Source organism: Capsella rubella, unplaced genomic scaffold, assembly GCF_000375325.1.
Source record: "Capsella rubella cultivar Monte Gargano unplaced genomic scaffold, Caprub1_0 scaffold_5, whole genome shotgun sequence".
In the NCBI taxonomy this organism is placed as follows: domain Eukaryota; kingdom Viridiplantae; phylum Streptophyta; class Magnoliopsida; order Brassicales; family Brassicaceae; genus Capsella; species Capsella rubella.
The window spans coordinates 7,937,852-7,959,834 of record NW_006238919.1 but is presented as its reverse complement, the minus strand read 5'-3'; the positions used below and the strand labels follow the sequence as shown (position 1 = coordinate 7,959,834).

General features: G+C 36.1%; 6 protein-coding genes across 7 annotated transcripts; 1 reads left to right on the top strand and 5 right to left on the bottom strand.

The window, feature by feature from the left end:
• Positions 1-74: 74 nt before the first annotated feature.
• LOC17885997 (DNA-(apurinic or apyrimidinic site) lyase) lies at positions 75-3,507 on the bottom strand. 2 transcript variants are annotated; one of them, XM_023782673.1, is made up of 10 exons: positions 3,141-3,507; positions 2,409-2,501; positions 2,004-2,148; positions 1,606-1,807; positions 1,419-1,497; positions 1,107-1,168; positions 911-997; positions 702-805; positions 523-596; positions 75-186 (listed from the first exon to the last, which is right to left on the bottom strand). In XM_023782673.1, exons 1-10 carry the CDS (start codon positions 3,375-3,377, stop codon positions 181-183), a joined length of 1,089 nt encoding a protein of 362 aa, XP_023638441.1. In that variant the 5' UTR covers positions 3,378-3,507; the 3' UTR covers positions 75-180. The 2 variants fall into 2 exon arrangements, with proteins under 2 accessions (XP_023638441.1, XP_006291353.1); XM_006291291.2 differs by lacking the exon at positions 75-186 and having other exon boundaries at positions 233-596; positions 3,141-3,506.
• Positions 3,508-3,591: 84 nt separating this feature from the next.
• On the bottom strand, positions 3,592-5,564 carry LOC17885881 (CBBY-like protein). The gene is made up of 8 exons (XM_006291361.2): positions 5,210-5,564; positions 5,054-5,124; positions 4,815-4,973; positions 4,526-4,592; positions 4,236-4,331; positions 4,097-4,143; positions 3,944-4,024; positions 3,592-3,858 (listed from the first exon to the last, which is right to left on the bottom strand). The coding sequence occupies exons 1-8, from the start codon at positions 5,528-5,530 to the stop codon at positions 3,735-3,737; spliced, it is 966 nt and encodes a 321-aa protein (XP_006291423.2). The 5' UTR covers positions 5,531-5,564; the 3' UTR covers positions 3,592-3,734.
• Positions 5,565-6,465: 901 nt separating this feature from the next.
• Positions 6,466-8,502, top strand: LOC17885669. Its single transcript, XM_006291237.2, has 5 exons — positions 6,466-6,676; positions 6,942-7,204; positions 7,336-7,547; positions 7,693-7,957; positions 8,067-8,502. The coding sequence occupies exons 1-5, from the start codon at positions 6,577-6,579 to the stop codon at positions 8,364-8,366; spliced, it is 1,140 nt and encodes a 379-aa protein (XP_006291299.1). The 5' UTR covers positions 6,466-6,576; the 3' UTR covers positions 8,367-8,502.
• Positions 8,503-8,687: 185 nt separating this feature from the next.
• On the bottom strand, positions 8,688-10,580 carry LOC17884757. Its single transcript, XM_023783230.1, has 2 exons — positions 8,832-10,580; positions 8,688-8,779 (listed from the first exon to the last, which is right to left on the bottom strand). Exons 1-2 carry the CDS (start codon positions 10,578-10,580, stop codon positions 8,768-8,770), a joined length of 1,761 nt encoding a protein of 586 aa, XP_023638998.1. The 3' UTR covers positions 8,688-8,767.
• Positions 10,581-10,797: 217 nt separating this feature from the next.
• LOC17884766 lies at positions 10,798-13,590 on the bottom strand. The gene is made up of 4 exons (XM_006290631.2): positions 13,394-13,590; positions 13,104-13,218; positions 12,902-13,002; positions 10,798-12,817 (listed from the first exon to the last, which is right to left on the bottom strand). Exons 1-4 carry the CDS (start codon positions 13,394-13,396, stop codon positions 11,027-11,029), a joined length of 2,010 nt encoding a protein of 669 aa, XP_006290693.1. The 5' UTR covers positions 13,397-13,590; the 3' UTR covers positions 10,798-11,026.
• A 257-nt stretch (positions 13,591-13,847) lies between these two features.
• Positions 13,848-17,872, bottom strand: LOC17886818 (probable Ufm1-specific protease). The gene is made up of 13 exons (XM_006290640.2): positions 17,648-17,872; positions 17,038-17,394; positions 16,678-16,946; positions 16,495-16,582; positions 16,214-16,389; positions 15,943-16,033; positions 15,581-15,703; positions 15,441-15,488; positions 15,283-15,359; positions 14,927-15,015; positions 14,732-14,843; positions 14,429-14,531; positions 13,848-14,298 (listed from the first exon to the last, which is right to left on the bottom strand). Exons 1-13 carry the CDS (start codon positions 17,820-17,822, stop codon positions 14,069-14,071), a joined length of 1,938 nt encoding a protein of 645 aa, XP_006290702.2. The 5' UTR covers positions 17,823-17,872; the 3' UTR covers positions 13,848-14,068.
• Positions 17,873-21,983: the final 4,111 nt, after the last annotated feature.

Genomic DNA, 21,983 nt, shown 5'->3' with positions numbered 1-21,983 from the left:
ACATCTTCTTCGTCATTACACATTTTTGTTTTTTGTATTAATGAGAATAATAAAAGTTGTGGTTTTTTTTGTTTGGTTGAAGACTAAAGATGTGATATTATATGAATATGAGCCCTTGGTTTAACGAATGTTGCCTCTACCCACCACTGACGACGCAATAAAGCAAAGGGTATAATATGCTTAAAACTACACCAACAAAAAAAAAAGCTCTTACTCTTTGGAAATGAGCATATTAAGATAAAAATAATTAAATGAAGATTCACAATTAAAAATTATCTCTACATTTCTTTGGAAAATGAAGCGTATTAAGATAAGCACAACAATAAGTATAAGTACTTCTAATAGCTCATGATCAGGATTCAGGGTAGCTAGGCCAAATAGGTGTCTCACTCTCAATAACATCAACCTAATCTATAATGCCTCTCTCGGCAAAGGAAGTTAAGAGATCTTCTAAGCTTAACTCTGACAACATAAGCTCTTTATGTTCTAATACAGAGGAAGATTTGTCTTTTAGTTAGAAACCTGGTTCTGTTCCGTTTCTGAAGATGGCTTTGAAAACTCGAGTGTAACCGGACAGTGATCACTCCCATAGAAACCTGAAACATATCAAGAAGCAAATTGTTGCAAAAGAGCTAAACAATAATCTTCTATAAATCTGTGTGATGAACAGGCGTTATATATTTTTATCTAGTGTATGTCACCTTCAAGCTCTATCCCACGACCGTGCATCTTACAAGCAACTATACGGTCTTTGAGCTGTTCAGAGACAAGAAAATAGTCGATCCTCATCCTCTTTCCCCGATACCTATGGCAATTAAACAAAAAAAAATCAATATACATCTTTGGAAACATGCAGAGGTGCTGGACTCCATGCCATGAGAAATAAAACTATAATGTAGTATCTACTCACTTTCCAATGGGATTTCCCGACCATGAGAAGCCACTTTCCATGTCTTGCTCCTTGTGTAGATACCGGTATGCATCAACAAGCCTTCCTCTGTAACAAAAACCACGGATATAATTTAGAATCAGATGTTCAGTGACTATAATTAATCTCTATTCTAGAAAGTACTAAGACTTCGCAGTGCAAAGACATAATGCATTACTCTTTCATAGTTGCACCAAAGCGTCCTCTCTCAGATGGTGTAAATCCAGGCTGTCCGCAGTCCTGCATAATCAGAAGATTCAAAATCACTGTCGTCACTGTATGATTCTAAAGTCCATCTCATAGATAAGCTTTCGGTTCAGGTGTAGTAAAGTCATCTACGATACAAGTTCACAATGCAGATGTAGAGACAAGAAAGGAAGAGATATCAAAGGCTGACGGAAACATAACTTTATTGAGACCCAGCTCTGTTTTTCTATAAATCTATATATAATAAAAATGAATAAATCGTACAAAATCTGGTATTCTTTACCTCTTTGTTTGGAGGAACATAACCATTAAGCTTTGCTGTTGCGAAAAATTCAGGGTGGCTAACATCTATCTCCTCATGACTGCATGTAATCAAATCGAAGAAACATCAAATTTTCATCTATAATTCTGTAAGTGCTTATATAAAGGAGTATATCAAGAGATAAGGTAGAAAAAAACATCCTCATTACCTGACATTTAAGTCGCCACACCAGATTAGAGGTTTATCAGATGTTCTGTTTAGGAACTCAACAATCCTCTTGTCCCATTTTCTTCTCCTCTGAAACGAATTCTCCTCCTCTTTCCAACCATTGTTAGGTGAATACGTATTCAAAAGACGAAATGTCTCAAATTCAGCTAAGATAACACGGCCATCAGGTTCATGTTTAGATGCTGCATGACAATGAAAAGTAATAAGTTAGTCACCAATTAGATCTAGCAATGAAATATTTCTCCCAAGTACATAAACTTTGAGGTAAAAAACTGGCAGAACCATAAGACAGATAAAAGAAACATGGTTTCATATTGCTAGTGTGCTAGAGATTCCTGTAAAGATAAGGAACAAGCAACAAGGTTATCAAAAAAATACCTAATTTGTCCAGGTTAAAGTAAACTTTTTTGGGCTTGCAACATTTTTTCACTAACAAAGCTGTCCCTGCATACTTCGAGTCCGCAAGAGACCACCAAACTTGATAATTTCCAAATGGTGGACTTGAGAGAGCCCGTGACAGAATCTGCAGTTAAAACAAGAAGTTAAGTTTTCTAGAACTATTATCAAGCTTGAACCTTATCCAAACAACAAGGGAATTTGTTCCTCCAGCATTCTTCTAAATCTGTCTTCAACCATGCCACTGCAATGTTAAATTCTAACTTCTACACCAAAATCTCCTAGTAATCGCAAATGCATCAAATATTTTGAAACTTTCTGTTCCGTTGATGTTATAAACAGACATTAACAGAAAAAAACAAGCAAGTCAATATAGAACCATGGTACCTGTTTTTCCTCACGCAAAACTTTTGTGTCATCGCTCAACTCTTCAGGAATTTTAGGTTTTCCCTTCCCACCAGCAGCAGGCATTCTTACTTCCTAACATTAAGAAAACAGTCAACCGCTAAGCTCGCAATCTGGCCACAAACATACTATGACACTAAAAGAATTAACAGCACCTTCATAGTCAGTAGCCACAAATAAATTAAATTAGAGTCTAATCTTTTGTACCTACTAGCTCTAACCATTTGCAGTGTCAATAGTAACTGAATTTGCATCAACAAGTTGAACTCACATTTAGAATTAATCCAAAGCCCAAAATCTGACATACTAACAACGCATGTATAAAGCAGCCTAACTTTGGTAGCACTAGAAAACTATACAGCAAACGAATATCTTAAGCAACCATCAACTTATACAGAACTCATATGTTCCCACCAGCTATAACCATTGACTTGAAAAGATCAACACTTAAAGCTAAATTTGAGCAAACTACCTTCCTTCACCAAAACAAACAACAAGCAAAAGTATCTCTTTACATCATAAACTACCTTCCTTCACCAAAAAAAGGTCAGCAAAATACATCAAGAAAATTGAAACCACTTCAACAAAAACCCTAGAAGATTAGGATGATTTTTAAGCTCCACACACAAAAACCTAAGCACATTTACCTACATTGCTCAGAATTGACCCAATAAATCCAAAAAAAAAAACAAAATATTAAGCAGAAGAAATCACTTGTATGGCGATGACATCGGGGTCGAAATCGGAGACGAATTTAGAGAACTCAGACCAGTTGTTTTTCACCCGAAGAAGAAAGCTATTAGCGTTCCACGTCACAAACTTGGACGGCTCTTTTTGGTTCTTCTCTTCTCCAACTCCATCTCCTTCTCCGTCATGCTTTTCCGGCGAGAGGCATGGTTTCTTAGCCGCTGTTGAGCCCTCCTTCTCTATGGGCTTGAAGAATCGCTTCATAGCTTTAACAATTTCGTAGCTTTTATGGAGATAAAAAACTCAATTCATCAAAATTTAGATACAAATTTGTAGAAAGAAAAAGGAACGAACTTTAACGTCGTCTCAGTATAAAAGACTAGCCTTTGTGTTTCGGCGTTTGTTGTTGTACCTTTCAATTTAACATAGAAATCAGCAATAATGGTGTAAAACCCAACAAAACTCACAAAGCCCAAAATATTTAAACCGTTCATTTCATAAACGTGTAATTGAATCATATGGTTTTACATGAATAATGATAGATACACTTTTCACTTGTACACATACCAATGTTGAGAATTGAGATAGATACAATTTTGTCAATGTGGTTTGTGTGCTTTTTTAACTAACGAACTGTTTCTGGAGAAGACTTCCACAGAATGCCAAATCAAATCTCTCTTCTGGAGGGTCTCCAATGCAGTCGAAAACAGCATCTGCCTTCTCAAAATCTTCATCTGCGGTGTATCTACAAATCCAAAGATGAATGATCATTTTTATTTCTGGTTGATATGAATGATATCTTATAAGAGGTTCTCTCTAATAAAACTCACCCACTCTTTGTAACTATACAAGTCATTCCTGCAGCTTTTGCAGCTGCTAGCCCGATCCCACTGTCTTCAACCACAACACACCTACACAGCCACAAAAGCAAATCTTTAGAGAGTTTACTAAAGTGGCTCCCTTTACATGTGAAAAAAAATTACTTTGAGGGTTCAACTCCAAGGGTTTCAGCTGCTAAGTTGTAGATGGCCTGTGACACAAAAATTCCATAACTCAGTCTTTAACCAAGATGAAGCAAGCAAAACTTATTGTGATAGGATGGAAGGTGAGTAAATTAATTACCGGGTCAGGTTTCTTTTTCGGGACTACATCTCCAGCAAATATCTTGATTTTCTCGGCTTTTTCTGGTCCAAGCAAGCATGAAACTATAGCAGAAACCTGAGACCAGCCCAGAATGAGACAAAAGTAGATTCACATTTTCAATAAAGATTATACAATTCGTTGAAGCTAGGCGATTCTCGCATATTCATGTAAATAACGGTGCTGTGTGTAGTCTTGTTTAAGTAAACTCATGATGATCATGGTGCTTATAGTCTCAGGAAACTGAAGTAGTAGAACCTGATTGATCATACCGCCTTCTCATTTGAAGTGCTGCACACAGCTACTTTTACTCCATTCGTTAAAGCTTGATCAACCAACCTACAAATTTTTTTAGCAAGAGGGTTCACTTAACTTAAACCTACTAGATCAATAAACTTCTAAAATAAACCACAACATGTCAATCTATATGTTTACAAAAAACTGCTAGCCTTATATCATTAAAGCCAAGTTTGGTGTTAAAAGTTTCATACACTAAAAATCAAACTCAAAGAGATAAAAAAAACAAGTGATGATCATTAGGAGATAAGAAGTGACACTAACTTTGCAACACCGGGGCGAAGCGGAAGCAGCTTTTTCTCGATAAGAACCATGAAAAGCTCAGTCTTCTGCTTGTGCAGCCCAGCTATGAACTCTTTCCTCTCTGCTTCATCTTTTGGAGCTTTATCTGGCCAACCCACCTTGTTAAAATACGCCGTCATCCTAAAAAACAGAGCCACTCCAGTTTTCATCCAAAGATACAAAATTGATAACTTCATCAACTCAAATTTTGGTATATATACCTTTCTTTACCACCACCGATTTTAAGCAGCTCGCCGTATAACTCAACATCCCAAGTAACACCTAATTCTCTCTGCAAAAAAGATTCAAAATTCATCTTCACCTGAGGAAGAAAAAGACACTAAGGAATACAAATCGAGGGAGAACTTATCAGAAACCTCTTTGAAAGTGTCGTTGAAAGAGATCCGATGACCGTCCTTCTCAGTATCAACAAGAACGCCATCGCAATCGAAGAGAAGAGCGGAAGGAAGAGTCGCCGGAGAAGATGAAGCAGAGCAGGTGATTCCTCCGGATCGAGATGCTCTGTGTACAAACGGTTTTGATCTCAGGGACTTACCACTGAATCGCAACTTCGCCGCCGCCTTGGTCCGTGCCGCATTGGGGATGAAAGACGGAGATAACTTAGATTGAGTTGAAGAAGAAGAAGAAGAAGATGGTGATAACGAAACCAAAGAAAGAGAGATCTTCACAGTGGCCATTGTTTTGTTTCTCTCTATCTCTCTCTGTCTCTGTGAGACATAAATAACGGTCGCGAATCTGTTCAACTTATCCGGTCTTGTGTTAACGACCACAAAAAATAAGAAAGAACCACCCGGTATGAGTCGGATTAGGGTACGGTACTCATTAAATACGGGTCGGGTCATTTTTGTGACGTGTATATAAATTATTTGAATGCGGGCTAATTAAAAAATAAGTATTTTGTCAAAGCTAATCAAAGTTTTTTTTGGTGTTATCATCAAACTTTCACATTTTAAAAACTAGTCAATTATTGTATATATAGAATTTATTAAAATTATATCCAACTTTTACATCAAAATGTTTTCAAATAAGATGTGTCATAAGCAATAAATGTGTATATGTATTGGAAGACACCACACCAATAATATCCTCTTTAAATCACTATTGTCCCTACTCTAATTCAGTAATGTGGTACAACTTTATTTACTCAAAAACAGATGATGACATTAATATATAAAAAACATAAATGACAAAATCCAAGAAAAGAAAAACTTTTAAGTATATATATACTCTATCTATTCACACAAATAAAGAAATCATCTAATTATATATACGTATATGCCTCTGTTTAATAAATGTTTGATGGCTTAATTAATTTTATATAAATGGAAAATTTAGAAAATTTAATGTAGAAATGAATTAAAAATATAAGATAAAACTAATGACACTTTTTGTGAAAGAGAGAGATAGTGGTATTTTATTTTACTACTAGAGGAAAAGTTGTATACACAATGCATGCAATATAAAGAAAAAAAATTGTTTTTTTGGATGTTGTTCCTCTTTTCACTCTTTTGAGTCGTCCAATACATACATGCAATATCAAGAAAGTCTCTTAATTTTCGTGTGTATAACTATAAAATAAGGACAAAAAATCATAAAGACTAAAGAGAAGCAAGTGTGATCTTTGCTTACTGCCTCGACCAAACTTTGCTATTGCTGTTTGGTTTTTCTCACTCTCTTCTCTTTCTTGAGAAAAAAAAAACAAATTTCAAGAGAAAGAGAGAAGATGTATGAAACAAGAACAGAGAGGGAGAAGAAATCTGCAGCTTCTGCGAGAGCTCACACCAGAAACAACAACACTCAACAAAGTTCTTCTAATTCTTCTGGTAACTTTACAATCTGGGTTTTGTTTTCTTCATCTTTCTCATCTTCTTGTTTATGTTCCACTTTCATCTTACTTCGAAGGATAAATCTATAGATTCAGTTCATAAAGTTGATATGGTTTATTGGTAACACCAACTTAATAGCTTTTAAAGCATATGTGTTGTGTTCTATGCATTTGTTAATAATTGCTTTGGGGTTATTTCAATAATTTTTACCGAAAGTAATATATTTGGTTAAAACACTCTGAACAGTCAAAATTGTATGAAGGTTATCTGAGAACGATTCTACTGGTATCGTTCGTTGGAGCTTTGGCATGGCTTTACCAATCAATCCAACCACCACCGGCTAAAATCGTTGGCTCTCCCGGAGGAGTCGCCGTGACATCGCCGAGGATCAAATTGAGAGATGGTAGACATCTTGCTTACAAGGAATTCGGAATCCCTAGAGACGAAGCTAACTTCAAGATCATATTTATCCATGGCTTTGATTCTTGTATGCACGACTCGCCTTTCACCCATTTCTTATCGCCGGTAAGTTTTCCGGTCAAATCTCTGATCACCCATTTTGTCCAAATCATAGATAGTGTAGAATAAATGTCAAAGTTTGCGCCTTTGGTAAAGCTAATGAGTAAAAATGGTGTCTTTGTGCATAATTTTTTAAGGCTCTTGTGGAGGAATTGAGGATATACACTGTGTCTTTTGACCGTCCTGGTTATGGAGAGAGTGATCCTAACCTGAATGGCTCGCCGAGAAGCATAGCACTGGACATAGAAGAGCTGGCTGATGGGTTAGGACTTGGACCTAAATTTTATCTCTTTGGTCTCTCCATGGGTGGTGGAGTCACATGGGCATGCCTTAAATACATTCCTCACAGGTACTACTACATTTGAGTTGGCTTTGTTTGTGTTTGAAATGATTCGATGTAATGAATAGATTTTAACATTGAGATCTTGTAAACAATGGCTACGATGTGTTGTGAAGTGTGGGTTTTTTTTTTTGGTTATGGACTTTGTTAACAGGTTAGCAGGGGCGGTACTTGTAGCTCCTGCGATTAACTACTGGTGGAGAAACTTACCTAAAGACGTAACGAGAGAAGCGTTCTCTCTTATGTATCCTGCAGATCAATGGGCACTTCGAGTAGCTCACTATGCTCCTTGGCTTACATATTGGTGGAACTCTCAGAAATGGTTCCCAATCTCCAATGTGATTGCTGGTAATCCCATTATTTTCTCTCGTCAGGACATGGAGATCTTGTCTAAACTTGGATTCGTCAATCCAAATCGGGTAAGCACACTCATGCAGTTTGGTTCCGTTTCCATATCATAAGTTTTGTACCTCTGCAATGAGAAGATGATTCTGAATGAAATGCTGAGTTTATTCTTTGTTTTTCCAGGCATACGTAAGACAGCAAGGTGAATATGTAAGCCTACACCGAGATTTGAATGTCGGATTTTCAAGCTGGGGATTCGGTCCATTGGATATTCAAGATCCATTCCCGAACAACAATGGCTCCGTTCACCTATGGCAAGGCGACGAGGATAAGTTTGTGCCAGTGAAGCTTCAACGATGTATCTCAAAGCTGCCATGGATTCGGTACCATGAAATCTCTGGATCAGGACATTTGTTACTATTTGCGGAAGGTATGACTGATAAGATGGTCAAGTCACTTTTGACTGGGGAAGAAAGAGGTTAGTGAGAGTGAGAAGCCTCTGTGTGAGTGGATGTGTTTGGGACTATTTATGTTTTCTTTCAGACATATTTATCTGCTTGTAATGTCTACAAACTGATTATGATGAACAATAAAAATAAAAATCAGAAACCTCGAAGTATGAGTCTATAACCAAATCAAAACCTATATTGAATCTTACTATGGGACCAAGATATTAATACAAGTGTACTAGAGTCTCAAATGAAAGGGCTGGCGACACTTACGGGAGCAAATGTAGACATCAATGCATAGATTACAGTTAACAATATTGCAATTATTCCAAGTCTTTAGAATGAAGGGTTCTTCACATCGAGAATGGCATTGGTCGCAGAACGGTCTAGAACTCTTGCTGTTAGAAACCACTACATACTCACATCCATCAACATTTATGTTGCCTCCTGGCATGAGACGTGAGAAGTCTCCAAGTACACACTTGACATGTAAAGTCACCCCACAATCATAACAAGTGTAGAACCATTTCTTTGGATCTGTTTCTGTTTCGCATATGTCACACCAATATTTGTTATGCTGAATCACATCATTCTCGCCGTGGCATAGAGAAAGAGGATGCTCGTCGCAACTATGTTTTACCGTTTTAGGTAAATTAGCACAGTAGAAATCCAAATCAAAGTCACAAGTATCACAACATAGTACTCTAGGTTTCACCATCTTGTTGTGACACGAACTGCAAGACTTGCCTTGCTTTTTGTAGTAATACAACGGATGTGAGTGACCATCATGGAGCAATGGTTCTGATATCGAACCGCAACGCACATCTAGAATCCAATCACCAGAAACGTACCTAAACCCATTGGAGACTGTTCTACAAGCATCACACTCAAACCAGTTCTTGGAAGAATCTTTATCTCCTATGTGTAGCGTAAATGGTTTGTTGTTGAACACATGTCTCTTCTTTCGAGGGAGATTCGCACATGTTTCATGAAGAACATAATTGCATTGCCCACAACTGTAGCTAGGATCAGACAGTAGAGGAAGGACACATGCTTGACAACGTGTGATTTCATCATAATGAGTGATTACATCATTCTTGTTGAGCATCAAATTATGTTTTTCATGGCTGAAATGTCTTATCGTGTTGTCATCAACCACCTGAAATGGCGCAACATCTTCATCAGTATCTCCCGGTGTCCCTTCGAGTTCTATTCCATCCCATACATCGTCTCTCATTGCACATTGTGGATGAACGGTATAGTTGGGGCAAAGAGAGCAAGAATAACCTCCGTAGTATCTATTAACATTTTGGCGACAAACTCCACATTTGGAATACTGAGGACCAAGATGACGAGTGAGAGAGATGCGATGATCATGACGATTGATGTTAATGACACGAGGTAAATCAATGCATTCCCGATGGATTAAGTAACCACATTCAAGACAAATATAAGGACATCTATCGCCTTTCATGCCACACGCATTGCAAATAAACTCGACTCGTCTAGGCAAGAGAGTTAGCATATGGTTGTGAGTCTTAAGATGTTCTATAGCAAGCGGTGGAGGATTCACCGCACAATAAACGCAGATGCTGAAGTTGCAAATGGAACAATGATAAATCAAATGATCTGATCCTTCACCACACAGAAGACAAGTCTTTTGAGCATCATCAGGTAGCAACTCAGTTTTGAAAAGCTCGAGAGTATGAACAGGATGACAAGGATGGTTGACCTCTCGCGATATATTTATGCAGTCAACGTGGAAATACACATCGCACTCAAGACAAACATAAGGATACTTACCAAAAACTGTTTTCTTGCAAACTCCACAAGGGTATTTCTTCACTTGTTTCTCCAAGAGAACAAGTGAATGGTTGTGGCATTTGGGATGTTCAATAGCAACAAGTGGAGGTAGTAGCTTTCTAGCACAAGCTATATCCATATGATAGTCGCATATAGAACAGTGATAGGTAAGACCAAACAAGAAAGCTCCACAAAAGGCACACGTACCGCTTCCCCTGTAGTCGAATAAGCAGAGCGGATGCTCGGAATGGGAAGGGTGATTAATCTCTGGTAATGACTCGGCACATTCTTTGTGATACCAAATATGGTTACAGTCAGAATCATTGCAGCGGTAGCCACCATGTATGGGAGAGATTTGTTTGCAACCGCGACAACGACCATTTATAAACCTTGATGAATGGTATAATGGATGCTTGTGAATCGCTGAATCCATTGATCTCTCCATTTTTCTTTAGTGATTCAGATTTCTTTTTGTTTTTGGTCAACGCTTCTTAATCTTGTGGTGTTTTTTAATATGTTTGGAGCTTGAATAAACAATGATAAGCCACATTACAACGTCATCATCACACATGGACTTTCGTATGTGTATTTATAATGTTGAATTATTAGACTAATAAATGGATTTAAATTTATTTGGTATAAAGATTAGCAAACATTGTCAGTAACCATCAATTGTAAGAATCATTGCTGGGAAAGTTTCAGAGAACATATTACTTGTGAGTAAAGAATAACTAAAAGAGATGAAGACTTTAGTAAAAAACCTATGTAAAAGTTACATGGAACGATCCTTCTGTCAGAAACCAGCAAGGGTAACAATTTAAAGAAGACCTAAAATAAAACCAACCAATTCCATCTTTCTATATACTATAATATATGTATAGAGATTCAGAATCAGTCAAGAGTCTCCGTAGAGCACCCAAAATCACGGTGTAGCCAACCGTTTTCTTCAGCATGAGAGACATACGAATTGAATTTTTCTTCTGCGTTTGGAATGTCCAAAGATAAGTCATCAAGACTATCTTTGATTCGACCAAACCCTTTTGTCATTTGGTTAGTAGTAATGATCCCTTCAGCAAAACACTCCTGCAAGAGATTAAGCATCATATCATTCTTTTTCTCCATTGCCATTACCAGAGTTTTCTTAACCACCTCGTGGTTAAAAAAAGGCATCCCTAGATCCCGTATGCATTGACAAGCCTCTAAAATCACTCCTCCTGTTTCGTATTCTTCTAGAAGTTTCCAGATCTTGTCTTTAGCATCTTCCACCCCCTGGCCCGTTCCACCACCCCAGCATCTCAAGAGTCTTTCTCCTGCATGTGTAGCAGTTATCAGAGACCGAGCTGAGCGGATAGTTTCATTTCCGGCTGATTTTAGTGGTAAGAAGTTTGAGATATCTTCAAGATCAAGCGGAGCCAAGACATCATCGATGACAGCTCTAGCTAGAAACAGAGCAAGCTCGTGTGATGCTTCTAAGATGTCTAGTGCTGTGTCTTCTGCGGATTCAAGGAGCATGATGAAACCGTTTATGAAATCTTCTGTTGAGAACATCTCCATGTGAAGAGCAGGGAGAAGAACAGAAGTCATTTCTTTCTCTTTGTTCTTCCTATCCATAGCAAGAGTGATTAGCTTCTTCAAAAACACCGGGTTATATTCGGGTGATCCTAAGTCTTCAAGACTGCGGATTACCTCAGGAATGTCATCAGAAAGAAAATACTCTTGAATTACAATTACTGTGTCCTTCTTGTACTGTCTTAGCTTTTCATCTTCAATCGGTAAGCTTTCGTTTTGATCATTGCATTCTTTTAAAGTAAGCCAACCTCCGGAAACAGCCTTGGGAGCTATTGATTCAAACAGAGTCTTAGCAGATGGGATGTCAAGAGAAAGGTCATCGAGACTCTCTGCTACTCGAGAGAACCCTTTCGCCATTTGACTCGAACTAATGAGACCTGCTTCTGCAGCTTCTTTCAATAGTTTTAGTAACAGCGGCTCGGATGTTTGAAACTCCATGGCCAGAACCAAAGCCCTCTTCACGACCTCGTGATGGAAAAACGAGATGCCTAGCTCCCTGATGCATCTACAAGCTTCACGAGTGTCACTGTTCTCTACATATTCCTTCAAAATTTCAGATATCTTTCTCTTTGTTTCTTCTACCGTAATGCAAGTGCTCCCACCCCATTTTTTCTCCACTAGCTCGGTGTGGTGAGGAGCCGAGAGATAGCTCTTTTCTGCAGTTAGGATAACCTGAAACCCTTGAGATGAATCCGGTAGAGTCTTCTTTGCTCTAGCTAGAAAAACCGGGGGAAGAATTTCATCGACAATGGCCCGGGAAATAAACAAAGCCAGGACATTAACAGCATCAGGTATGTCCAAAGCAAGATCACCAATGGATTCAAGCAATCTAATGAACCCAACCCTGATTTGATCAGGTGAAACAATATTAGGATACAATCGAGAGAGCAACACCGAAGCCTTTTCCTTTTCCCTATGGCCCCTGTCCATGGCCATGGAAACAAGCCTCTTGACAAAATAAGGATGGTATTCGCTCAAACCAAGTTCCATAAGGTCAGATGCAGCTACTTGAACATCCACAGAGATAAAATATTCTTCGATGATGGAAACTACAGATCTTTTGTAATCATCAAAAGGGCCTAACACTGGCGAACCGACAAGTTCATATGGTTCCTGTTTAAATCAAGTTGAAAAAAATCAGATAAGTAAACACATTTAAAAAGAGAGTAGCACAACAAAATGAAACAGAAGTAATACCTCTCCATTAACATCATTAGGATCTTTACCATCAATACAAGAACAGTCTACTTCTGTGTCAAGATCCTCTCCCCGATTCTCTTTACCACAAGCAATACCACCTGTTGAAACAATGAAAGAGGAATCCAATGAATGACATCTAAGCTTCATGTTTATCAGCAATATGTATTTAATTTACTTAGGAATTGATATAAGTACCAACCTTTCTTGACAGCAAACAAAGGAGGAGATTCTGGTGATGATAACAGATTCTGAGTTGCTGCTAATTCCAGTTTCTTCTGCTGTCCATTAGTCAAAAACCCTTCACTCGATGCCATCTATCACAGTCAAGATTTATGAATGGTTAGAAAAAAATTCCCAAAACATACAATATAATCATCAATTTAAGAGCAAACACTAACACATGAGCGTTACGAGTTTATTTCGTGATAATACCAAAGAATCAACTAAACGAAACATATGAAACCCAACATATAGAGTAATTGTTCATACCATCGATTAATCCGAAACGTATACAGTCCAACTCGTGAATCGAACTCTTCTGTGCTTGACTCGGATCTCTCTAGCCAAGACAGGAAAGAAGAACAAGGGATCAGAGCTCCACTACTGAAACACAAACTCCTCAGGTAAGAAGAATCTCTCACCAGAGTCTCTCAGAAGATTATTTTCAATGTCGCCGATTCTCAAAGCTCGACGAGAGTTTATATAGCATGAGAGAATCGGCGATTACAAAATTGGAATATATAAGAAAAGGAAAAATAAAGGCTTTTTAAAATTGTGAAGTTACCCTTATATTTATGCTTAATTTAAAAGAAAACTTAATCTTTTAATTAATTCAGTTAGATCCAAATTACTTTCCATAAATACAAATCTGCTTTCGATAAATACAAATCTGCTCACCCAAAAGAAATTAGAAATTTACCAAAACTAAAGTTATTCAATTGGATTTGTCAAAAGTAATTAAGCTATTGACCTTATCCTTGAATTTGGTTTGCATTGGATTTACTTCTTTTTCCATAACACAAACTCGTAAAAAAAAATAAAAAAAATATCAACTGCAACTAAAACTCCATGTTTTGCATTATCAGGACTAAGTAGTAGACCAGAGTACACTAGTAAAACTGTGATATGATTGGTTGGTGTATGTAGGGAGGACAATGATATAATTTAAACCATGTTAGGACGCTGAGGAAGAAGAAGATTGTAAAACTTGTTTTGCAAGAAAAAGCTCTTCCCTTTGCTATCTACTGCTTTTTTCCACCCACACCATCCACCATTCACGATCTTCTTGTGATCCTCACTTCCTGTGTAATGCGGATCCAGGATCAGGAACGCGCAATCCCCGCTTCCTTCATTGTAATCCACTCCCAGTAGCGTGTATGCAAGAACCCCACCTCCTGAATAAAACACACACAAGACACAGTTTTGTGATGTCAGAGCCAAGAAGGTTTGAATACTGAATGAGTTCTTGTTTTGATTTCAAAGCTTGTGTATGGTGATAGTATGCGTGGTCTGGCTTTGACTTACCAATCATTATTGGAGTTCCTTGGTTCTCAAAGTGCATAGCTAACTCACGGCATTTCTCTGGGAGCTCTGACCCAGATCTAAAATTCATTATTTTGCAACTTACCTGTAAGAAAAAGACCTCCCAAGATTATCAACGTCGATACTCGATACACTATACTGGAAGGCTGGTTTTTCGACTTCATCTAAAACATATAGACGCAATTTCGAGTTGATAGAAAAACTCTACTATTCGATTCTTGTCTTATCATGATTTAGATGTCAGAATATATTCAAATAAGGGAAGTTTAGAGTGGGAAGACTTACACCAAGAAGTTTATCTAGCACAAAACTCAACTCTATGGCTCCGATCCACTCGCGTGATCCTACAAAAGAAGTATCCTTGTCACCTATTTCCACGAGTGTCTGCTGTATTTCCCTGAGAATCCAGATAGTTGTGCTTAAATTATCGAGATATGGAAGAGGACACCTGAATTTCAGTAACGAGAAATTGTTTCAAACCTATGTGAAGGAACAGCAATGGATGTATAGTGCTGAAGTCTGAACCAGGAGATGATAGTTTGCAGTGATCTGTAAGCACAGCCCCATCCCTGGCACAAGAGAAATTTAGAATTAGAAGTAGACACTATATCCATCTTTCTAGTAATTATTAAACCAAATGCCGTGCTACTAATTATTAAAGAACTCTGATTTCCAGTGAAAGGACTGTAAAGGATTCCAGTTACATAGCACATAGCGATATTCCTTAATTTCTGCTTAAGATTTTTTCAGTTCCCACATCATCAGGACATCAGCTACAATCGGGTTTTGGATTAACACAGTATTTTGTAACCTTGGGAGAATAAGAAATTATATACCGAGTCATCAAAGCCATCCTGAAGATAATGATAATACTCATATGAACCTTGGATTAGAGATGACACACCCTCCGTGACTGCATAGAAAATGCAAAAATTAATAGACGAATAGATAGAACAAAGCCTGAACAACGAAAAAAAACATACATAATGCTAACCTCCACTGCTAGGGATTCCGATGTGCACATCTTTGAGCAAGATGGAACCTGGCAGTGCCCATGTTACTTACCAATTAAATTTATTGCAAATATTGAGACAAAGAGAAAATGAATTAAACAAACTAGGCAGGTCTATGTACCCCTTTTCTTTACGTTGCTCCTAGAGTCATCATTCACAGAAAAATCCAAGGCATTAGCAGTTCTTAGGAGTGGACGATTTAGTGGCAGACCAAGCCTCAAGTGTAGAGATTTTCTAACATCGACTGCAAAGAGAGTCAAGAGCAGGAACAATATATCATATAACATAAATGAGACTGCAAAAAAAGTTTTAGACGATCTAAATTTTGTGAAAGTGCTAGTTCAAAAACACAGCAGAATGCTAAGTTGGTAATTATAAGGCTTTCCTATAGATAACTTCAAATTTATTCAAAGAAAGGGATATGTGTATCTTTTCAATCTTAGCATGATTCTTGTGGCCTCCTTATATAAACAGAATAATTACCTTGCTTCATTTCAGTCTCCCCGTAGTTAAGCTCGTATATAGTCGTGATTGGATGTAATACTCCAGGTGGATTGAAGTGATATATACGCAACTGTAAAAGCAAAGCAACTCTTGAGATAGTCAGGAACAATATGGATAGTTCAGAGAGGGATGAAAGTGCTTCAGTGACATATACAATCTCATCTTACTGGCTATGATGGAACCACCAGATCCAACAAAATGATACTATGCGAAATATTTGATAACTAACCTAAAGTAAACGAAGCCCTACCTGAGGATGTTCCATCAAGAGATATGGTAAGATAATCTTCTTCAGGGAATATAATTGATCAACCAAAGCAGGGATAACTAAATTTGAGACCGCATGCATTAGTGGAAGATCCTTGGGTGCATAAGTAAGTACATCAAGATTCAAATCAACAACAATGAGCCTTGCTTCTTCCATAGCTGTGAGAATAGTAAAAAAAAATTAAGATATAAGAACAAGCCACATGCGTGTTCTTACTGCCTTGAATACATTCTAAATAAATAATCTATATTTGAAGTTTCTACCTGGAAAATATTCAGCAACAGGAGCACCAGAGGTTGGAAATTTTTCAGATCTATTAAGAAGAACAGATATGTGGATTTTATCTGCATTCTAAGAAGAAGAAATATCAGGGGAGGAGTATCGTAATAAATCCAGAAAGAAGCAAAACAAACAGTGATATGAAGGTAAATTCTCGGTTTACTTACCTCAGCTGAATTTACTGCTGGAGCAGTTTTGCTATTCAGACAAAAATGTGAACATGACAACATTTTAATGTCAGATACTTGGTCAGCAGCAGGAAGACGATTAATGTTTGATGCATCAGCACCAAAACCAAAAACTTTACCACGGAGGACAATTGGCTTTGCAACATCTCCAGAAGATTTGTTTAAGGTCTCGGCTATGTATACAGCATAAGGTTCTTTAAACTGAGTAATCACTGCATCAATTGCATCTGAAAACTTCTCCTTCGAATCTGGAAAAGAAAATACCAGTAAACTTGAGGGAAAAAAAAAAGCACATGCAATTAAAAGATGAAGCCAAATACCAGAAACTAGAGATCATACCAGAAGGCGAGCTTGCGGGAAAATAGAAGGGCAACTTGATTGGAAGCTCACATTGAAGCAAGCAACCATTCTCCCATAAATACTTTCCAGACTTATCCTCATACACAACAGAAGCAACAGGCTCTAGCTTTGTTGCTTTTTCGTTTTTAGAGATGAAAAAGTGAATGGTACCAGTTCTTATATCACAACTAGCCCCAACAATCTTTTCATCATCCAACTCTCCACCTTCAGATAAATGCTTTCGCAATCTACGAGCAGCTCTAACTGCCTCAAATGCACTTTTCTCAGCATCAGAATCCCCAACTATGAGACCCCCAATGACTTCAAAACCTTTTGGTAGTAACTTCCGCAGATCATCTGATTGGTTTTTCACAAATATGATCAAGAAAACAATTCAACACAAAAAAAACCCATACAAATCCAAAAAGAGCTATCTTACTGAGCAATCAAAATCATTAAACACAAGTTTAAAGGTGGGTACTTTAACAGTTAAACTTTGATTCATGAATAAAAACTTAAACTTTCGTAATCGAAAACATGAATCATGCAATTAAACATTCCGATTCCATTTATTGAGATACTCAAAGAGTAAACACGGCTGTCTCCTCACCAGATTCTTGCTGGAAATCAGAAGAGTGATGGATACATCGGAAGGTGGAGACGACGGTGAAAGGCGGGAAAAATGGAGAACCAATGAGCCATTGGAGATTGCCAGGTTGGTTCTCTGAGAGAAGCAGCTTTTGGCAAAGGACTCGTACGGTCGCTGTCTCGCTCGAAGGAACCATCTCCTCGGATCCAAACCAAACAGGCAAAATCAGTTTTTTTTTTTGGACTTTCCGTTCGATGACTTCTTCTTCCTGTGTAGTGAGACAATTTGACAATGTGACGACCATTCTATTGGGCCTAGCCCAATATCGCATAAGCTCATTTAAATGGTTTATTAACTTTTCCTAACAAATCACAACGGGACTAAAACCCAACTCAATCCAATTAACCTTGAACGAGTTGGATTAAAAATATTTTTAAGATTGGACCTTTTTAATCACTTGAAGAGTTTTTAGTGGATTTAGGGAATTTTTTTATGATTTATTGTAAATTGTAATCCTAAATTCCACTTAAAACCATAGAATTTTTAATTAGGTTTGCCCAAAAAAAAAACCATAAGATTTTTAACTTGGAAAATCAACTAAAAACTCTTTTCTTTTTTTGGGCAAACCTAGTTAAAAATCTGATGGTTTTAAGTGGAATTTAGGATTACAATAAATCATAAAAAAAAAATTCTAAATTTACATAAATTTCTTCAAATCATATAAAAACTCACTAAAACTCAAATACTTCAAAATATAAAGTTGAATACACCATAAAAATAAAATTCAATCATAGGTGGATTTAGAAAACTTCTCAATCATTGATTTAAAAATTATTATTGAAATCATGAGTTATTGGTTTTATACTAAATGATTTTGAATTTTCAATTACCTGACAGATTTTTTCAATCTATGGATTTCGATATTGTTTTATACTAAATGATTTTTTCCACCATCCAAACTTGTAACATATATATCCAGTTAAATTTTATAGTAAATGATTTGAACTAAGCATATTTTAAGATGAATAGTATAATATAATGCATGCTAATATATTTAGCTAAAAGACATAAAATAGTTCCAAAGATACATGATAATATTTTGTGTGATCGAAATTGTCTATATCCTATGTGCGTCACAACAAATGTATCATGATTACATTAATTCATCTATATAAATTATATTTTGACGAAAAAAAAAAAAAATCCTATGTGCGTCACTTGCTCCGAAGACCAAGGGAGGAAAGGTAAACGTTACGGCCAACCATATATGATTTGTTCCAGAATTAAATTTTTGATATTTTAGCTAGATTCGGTCAAAAATTGTAAGAGTGTAAGACTCAATTTCGAATTCTGGACGATGCATGCAACCTTTGTTTGAATATAATTATACATATTTTACACTAATACACTTTTAAACCTAAGAATTTGGACATTATGGACCAAAACTATATCCACAATCATCAAAAAATTGTTCCATCAAACTTGATAGAAAACTATTAGTGTCATTAGATTAGATTGTACTATTTGATTAGAGAAATCGCTTGACAAATAAAAACAAACCTATCATGATTATTGACAAAGAAAATAAGTGAAAGCAAATCATGATAACTAGCAAATTGTAGCAACTTCAAATCCAAAAACAAAAAACAAAAAAAAATCGTTTGTATTCGCTTTACGTATTTTCCATGCAAATTGATATATACCATCACAACTAAAGTAAAGATATTTCATTTATCACATTACTATTGCAATCTCTAAAACATATTGATACATCACAACGATACAAATTTTGCTATTAGCAAACAAGTATATACTTAGATATTATCGTCAATAAGACAACTAATAACCAAATTATAATGTCTCACAAATGATTAACAACTAGTATATGTTAACGTGTAGAACAAATTTTATTTTGGTTTTTCTTTTGTATACGAGTAAACCCTTAAGCAATCGATCTAGTTAAATTATACAATATACTAAACCCTCGAAGAAACCACATTATTTTATTTAATCTCCCAACTAGTGAATAATATAATTAATGTCCAATCTATGAGGATAAAGTTTGCATGACCGAAGAAATCGATTAACATCAAAGATAAAGTAAAGAACATATTGTAAATTTTTATATTTCCCATAAGTAAGGACGAGTGGGAAATCCAAAGGAGACCTTTTGGTCTTCTTCCACATATCATGCGGATAGGATCATCACTGATTAGTATAATGAAGTTTGGCTTTCTAGATAAAGTAATCAACCAATGATATGGGAAATAGTCAAATAGACATCTCCGACCAACGACCTTTATATTTTTTTCTCACCAACGATGAGTAAGAAGAACAGCATTAATCAAATCTACTAATTAGTTTATGGCCGGACGGACCGACCACTATTTCGGTGTGGAAACTTATCAACAAATTTGTGATTTTTTTTGGTTTTATAATGAGCCACATATGTGAATACTTATGTGAACGGCGAGATGCATCAAGATAGCTAACAAATATGTCAATGAGTTACACAGCTCATGCAAGAATATTTGTGGAACACGAAAAGCCAACCAAAGCATAAAACAACAGGTCAAAAATGTTATTTTTTCACGTGGCATAAAATCTACACCACCCCCTGAAGATAATCATTGCACGAAGCCTAATCAATTTTCTAACACATCGCCACTTTATGCGGCGAACTCACTCCCCATTTCCAACGTTACAATCCTTGTACCTACTTTTATTATTCCTAACTTTGTTGATTATATTTTTCGCCAAATTTTTTAATTGTTTGTGTTAAGTTTTAAAACCAAAAAAAAGTATTTTGTGGTTCCTTACAAACGATTAGGTCCATACATATAACGTTTCGTGTACATTAAATCAAAATATTGAATATTCAAAAACAATGGAATATAATCAATTACGACCTTAAAAATAGTTTTTCTGTGAAACTTTTTATAAATATAGTAGATTTGCTACAACATCAAATTAAATATAGATGGCTAGAATGATTGAGATATACATTTCGAAAAATAGTTTGACAAACAATAAATTATTAAGAAAATGTTCGATAAGACAATAGGATTTGAAAGCATATCTACCAAGATAGTTAGAAGAAATCTAACCAAAAAGGGATAAGAACGTTCGATTTCAAAATCTATCATATGGCAAAAATACTTTAATCGAGAACACAAATTGTGTCACACAATGGATAAACAAGAGGATCACAAGTGGCAATACAAGAGGGCTTCTATGATTGGATGAGAACAAACATAATGCCACGAGGGATGAGGGGTGGTGGCTTTTGGGAAGAGGCAAAGGTCGGTTTTTATTGCAATAACCGGCTTTTCTAGCTTTTAATAAGCATTCATGCATAGCCTCTTTGACGACAAACGCCAAATATTAATTTGGTCCCCGGTTATTTCACTTTCCACATAGGATGCATAAGAAACCATAAATCTGCCTACATGGAACAAAAGGTCGTATTGTTTTTTCTTGGGATCATAGACAAAAGCAACCTTATAATAATCCCACTTTTTTCAGGAAACGTAATTATACTATATCATGTTTTCAGTAATATTAATACAATAATATAACACGTTACAATACGGGTAGTGGTGCGTTGGTCCAACTCAATACACAAATCAAATAGAACATTATATATCTATGTTAGATTCACGTTACAACTTACAACAAGTCGGTGATATTAAAATGTTTGAGACAAATATGAGTAATATGACTTTATAGATAGATATGCATACTTGAGCTTGTTAGCGTGCAAATATAATGTGCGACTATAGAAAGCGGTTGAGGCATTCCTTAGCTAAAGATTTTTTTGTGTGTGGCTGTTGTAAATTTTGTAGTAAAAGCTTCAACGGTGAGAATTTATTTTGTACTTCAAGTGTTACGAAACTGAATGATCGTTTATTATTGTCGATATTATTTTATATAAAAGAAAATAGATATAGAATAATATAGAAGAAGTAACTTATGATTGAGTTTTTTTTTTTGTTTTTGGTGGAAAACTTACGATTGAGTTAAGTAGTAATAAAAACCATTCAATCTAAAATACTTTATCATCATCACTATATTTTGTACTAAAGAAAATAAATATCTCGAGTAAAAATCATGATAATCTATATATATAAAGTTAACTTTTTCTCTTTTCTCCTTATGCCACATCATCTTCCACATCAGCTGCCACATCATCATTCATCTAAATTTTTTACATTGATTTAGAATTACAACACTTTAGTTTTTAATTTCTTTTCTACCTCATAACTTAGCCTTTATTTAATTTTTATATTCAATAGTGGTTTTAAGAAAATAAATAATATAATTAAAAACATTTATGTCCAAAATAAATAAAACAAGT

Coding starts and splice junctions, on each gene's coding strand:
- LOC17885997 (XM_006291291.2), bottom strand. CDS start 3,377: ATGAAGCGATTCTTCAAGCCCATAGAGAAGGAGGGCTCAACAGCGGCT. Junction 2,149..2,408: donor TTTTGCGTGAGGAAAAACAG/GTACCATGGTTC, acceptor TTTTAACTGCAG/ATTCTGTCACGGGCTCTCTC. Junction 998..1,106: donor TTTGGTGCAACTATGAAAGA/GTAATGCATTAT, acceptor TTTTTGTTACAG/AGGAAGGCTTGTTGATGCAT.
- LOC17885669 (XM_006291237.2), top strand. CDS start 6,577: ATGTATGAAACAAGAACAGAGAGGGAGAAGAAATCTGCAGCTTCTGCG. Junction 7,205..7,335: donor TCACCCATTTCTTATCGCCG/GTAAGTTTTCCG, acceptor TAATTTTTTAAG/GCTCTTGTGGAGGAATTGAG. Junction 7,548..7,692: donor CTTAAATACATTCCTCACAG/GTACTACTACAT, acceptor CTTTGTTAACAG/GTTAGCAGGGGCGGTACTTG.
- LOC17884757 (XM_023783230.1), bottom strand. CDS start 10,580: ATGGAGAGATCAATGGATTCAGCGATTCACAAGCATCCATTATACCAT.
- LOC17885881 (XM_006291361.2), bottom strand. CDS start 5,530: ATGGCCACTGTGAAGATCTCTCTTTCTTTGGTTTCGTTATCACCATCT. Junction 4,974..5,053: donor ATCGGTGGTGGTAAAGAAAG/GTATATATACCA, acceptor TCTGTTTTTTAG/GATGACGGCGTATTTTAACA. Junction 4,593..4,814: donor CTTCGCCCCGGTGTTGCAAA/GTTAGTGTCACT, acceptor AAAAATTTGTAG/GTTGGTTGATCAAGCTTTAA.
- LOC17886818 (XM_006290640.2), bottom strand. CDS start 17,822: ATGGTTCCTTCGAGCGAGACAGCGACCGTACGAGTCCTTTGCCAAAAG. Junction 17,395..17,647: donor TGATTTCCAGCAAGAATCTG/GTGAGGAGACAG, acceptor AAAACCAATCAG/ATGATCTGCGGAAGTTACTA. Junction 15,360..15,440: donor CGGAATCCCTAGCAGTGGAG/GTTAGCATTATG, acceptor TTTTCTATGCAG/TCACGGAGGGTGTGTCATCT.
- LOC17884766 (XM_006290631.2), bottom strand. Junction 13,003..13,103: donor TTTGTTTGCTGTCAAGAAAG/GTTGGTACTTAT, acceptor TTGTTTCAACAG/GTGGTATTGCTTGTGGTAAA. Junction 12,818..12,901: donor CTAATGATGTTAATGGAGAG/GTATTACTTCTG, acceptor TGATTTAAACAG/GAACCATATGAACTTGTCGG.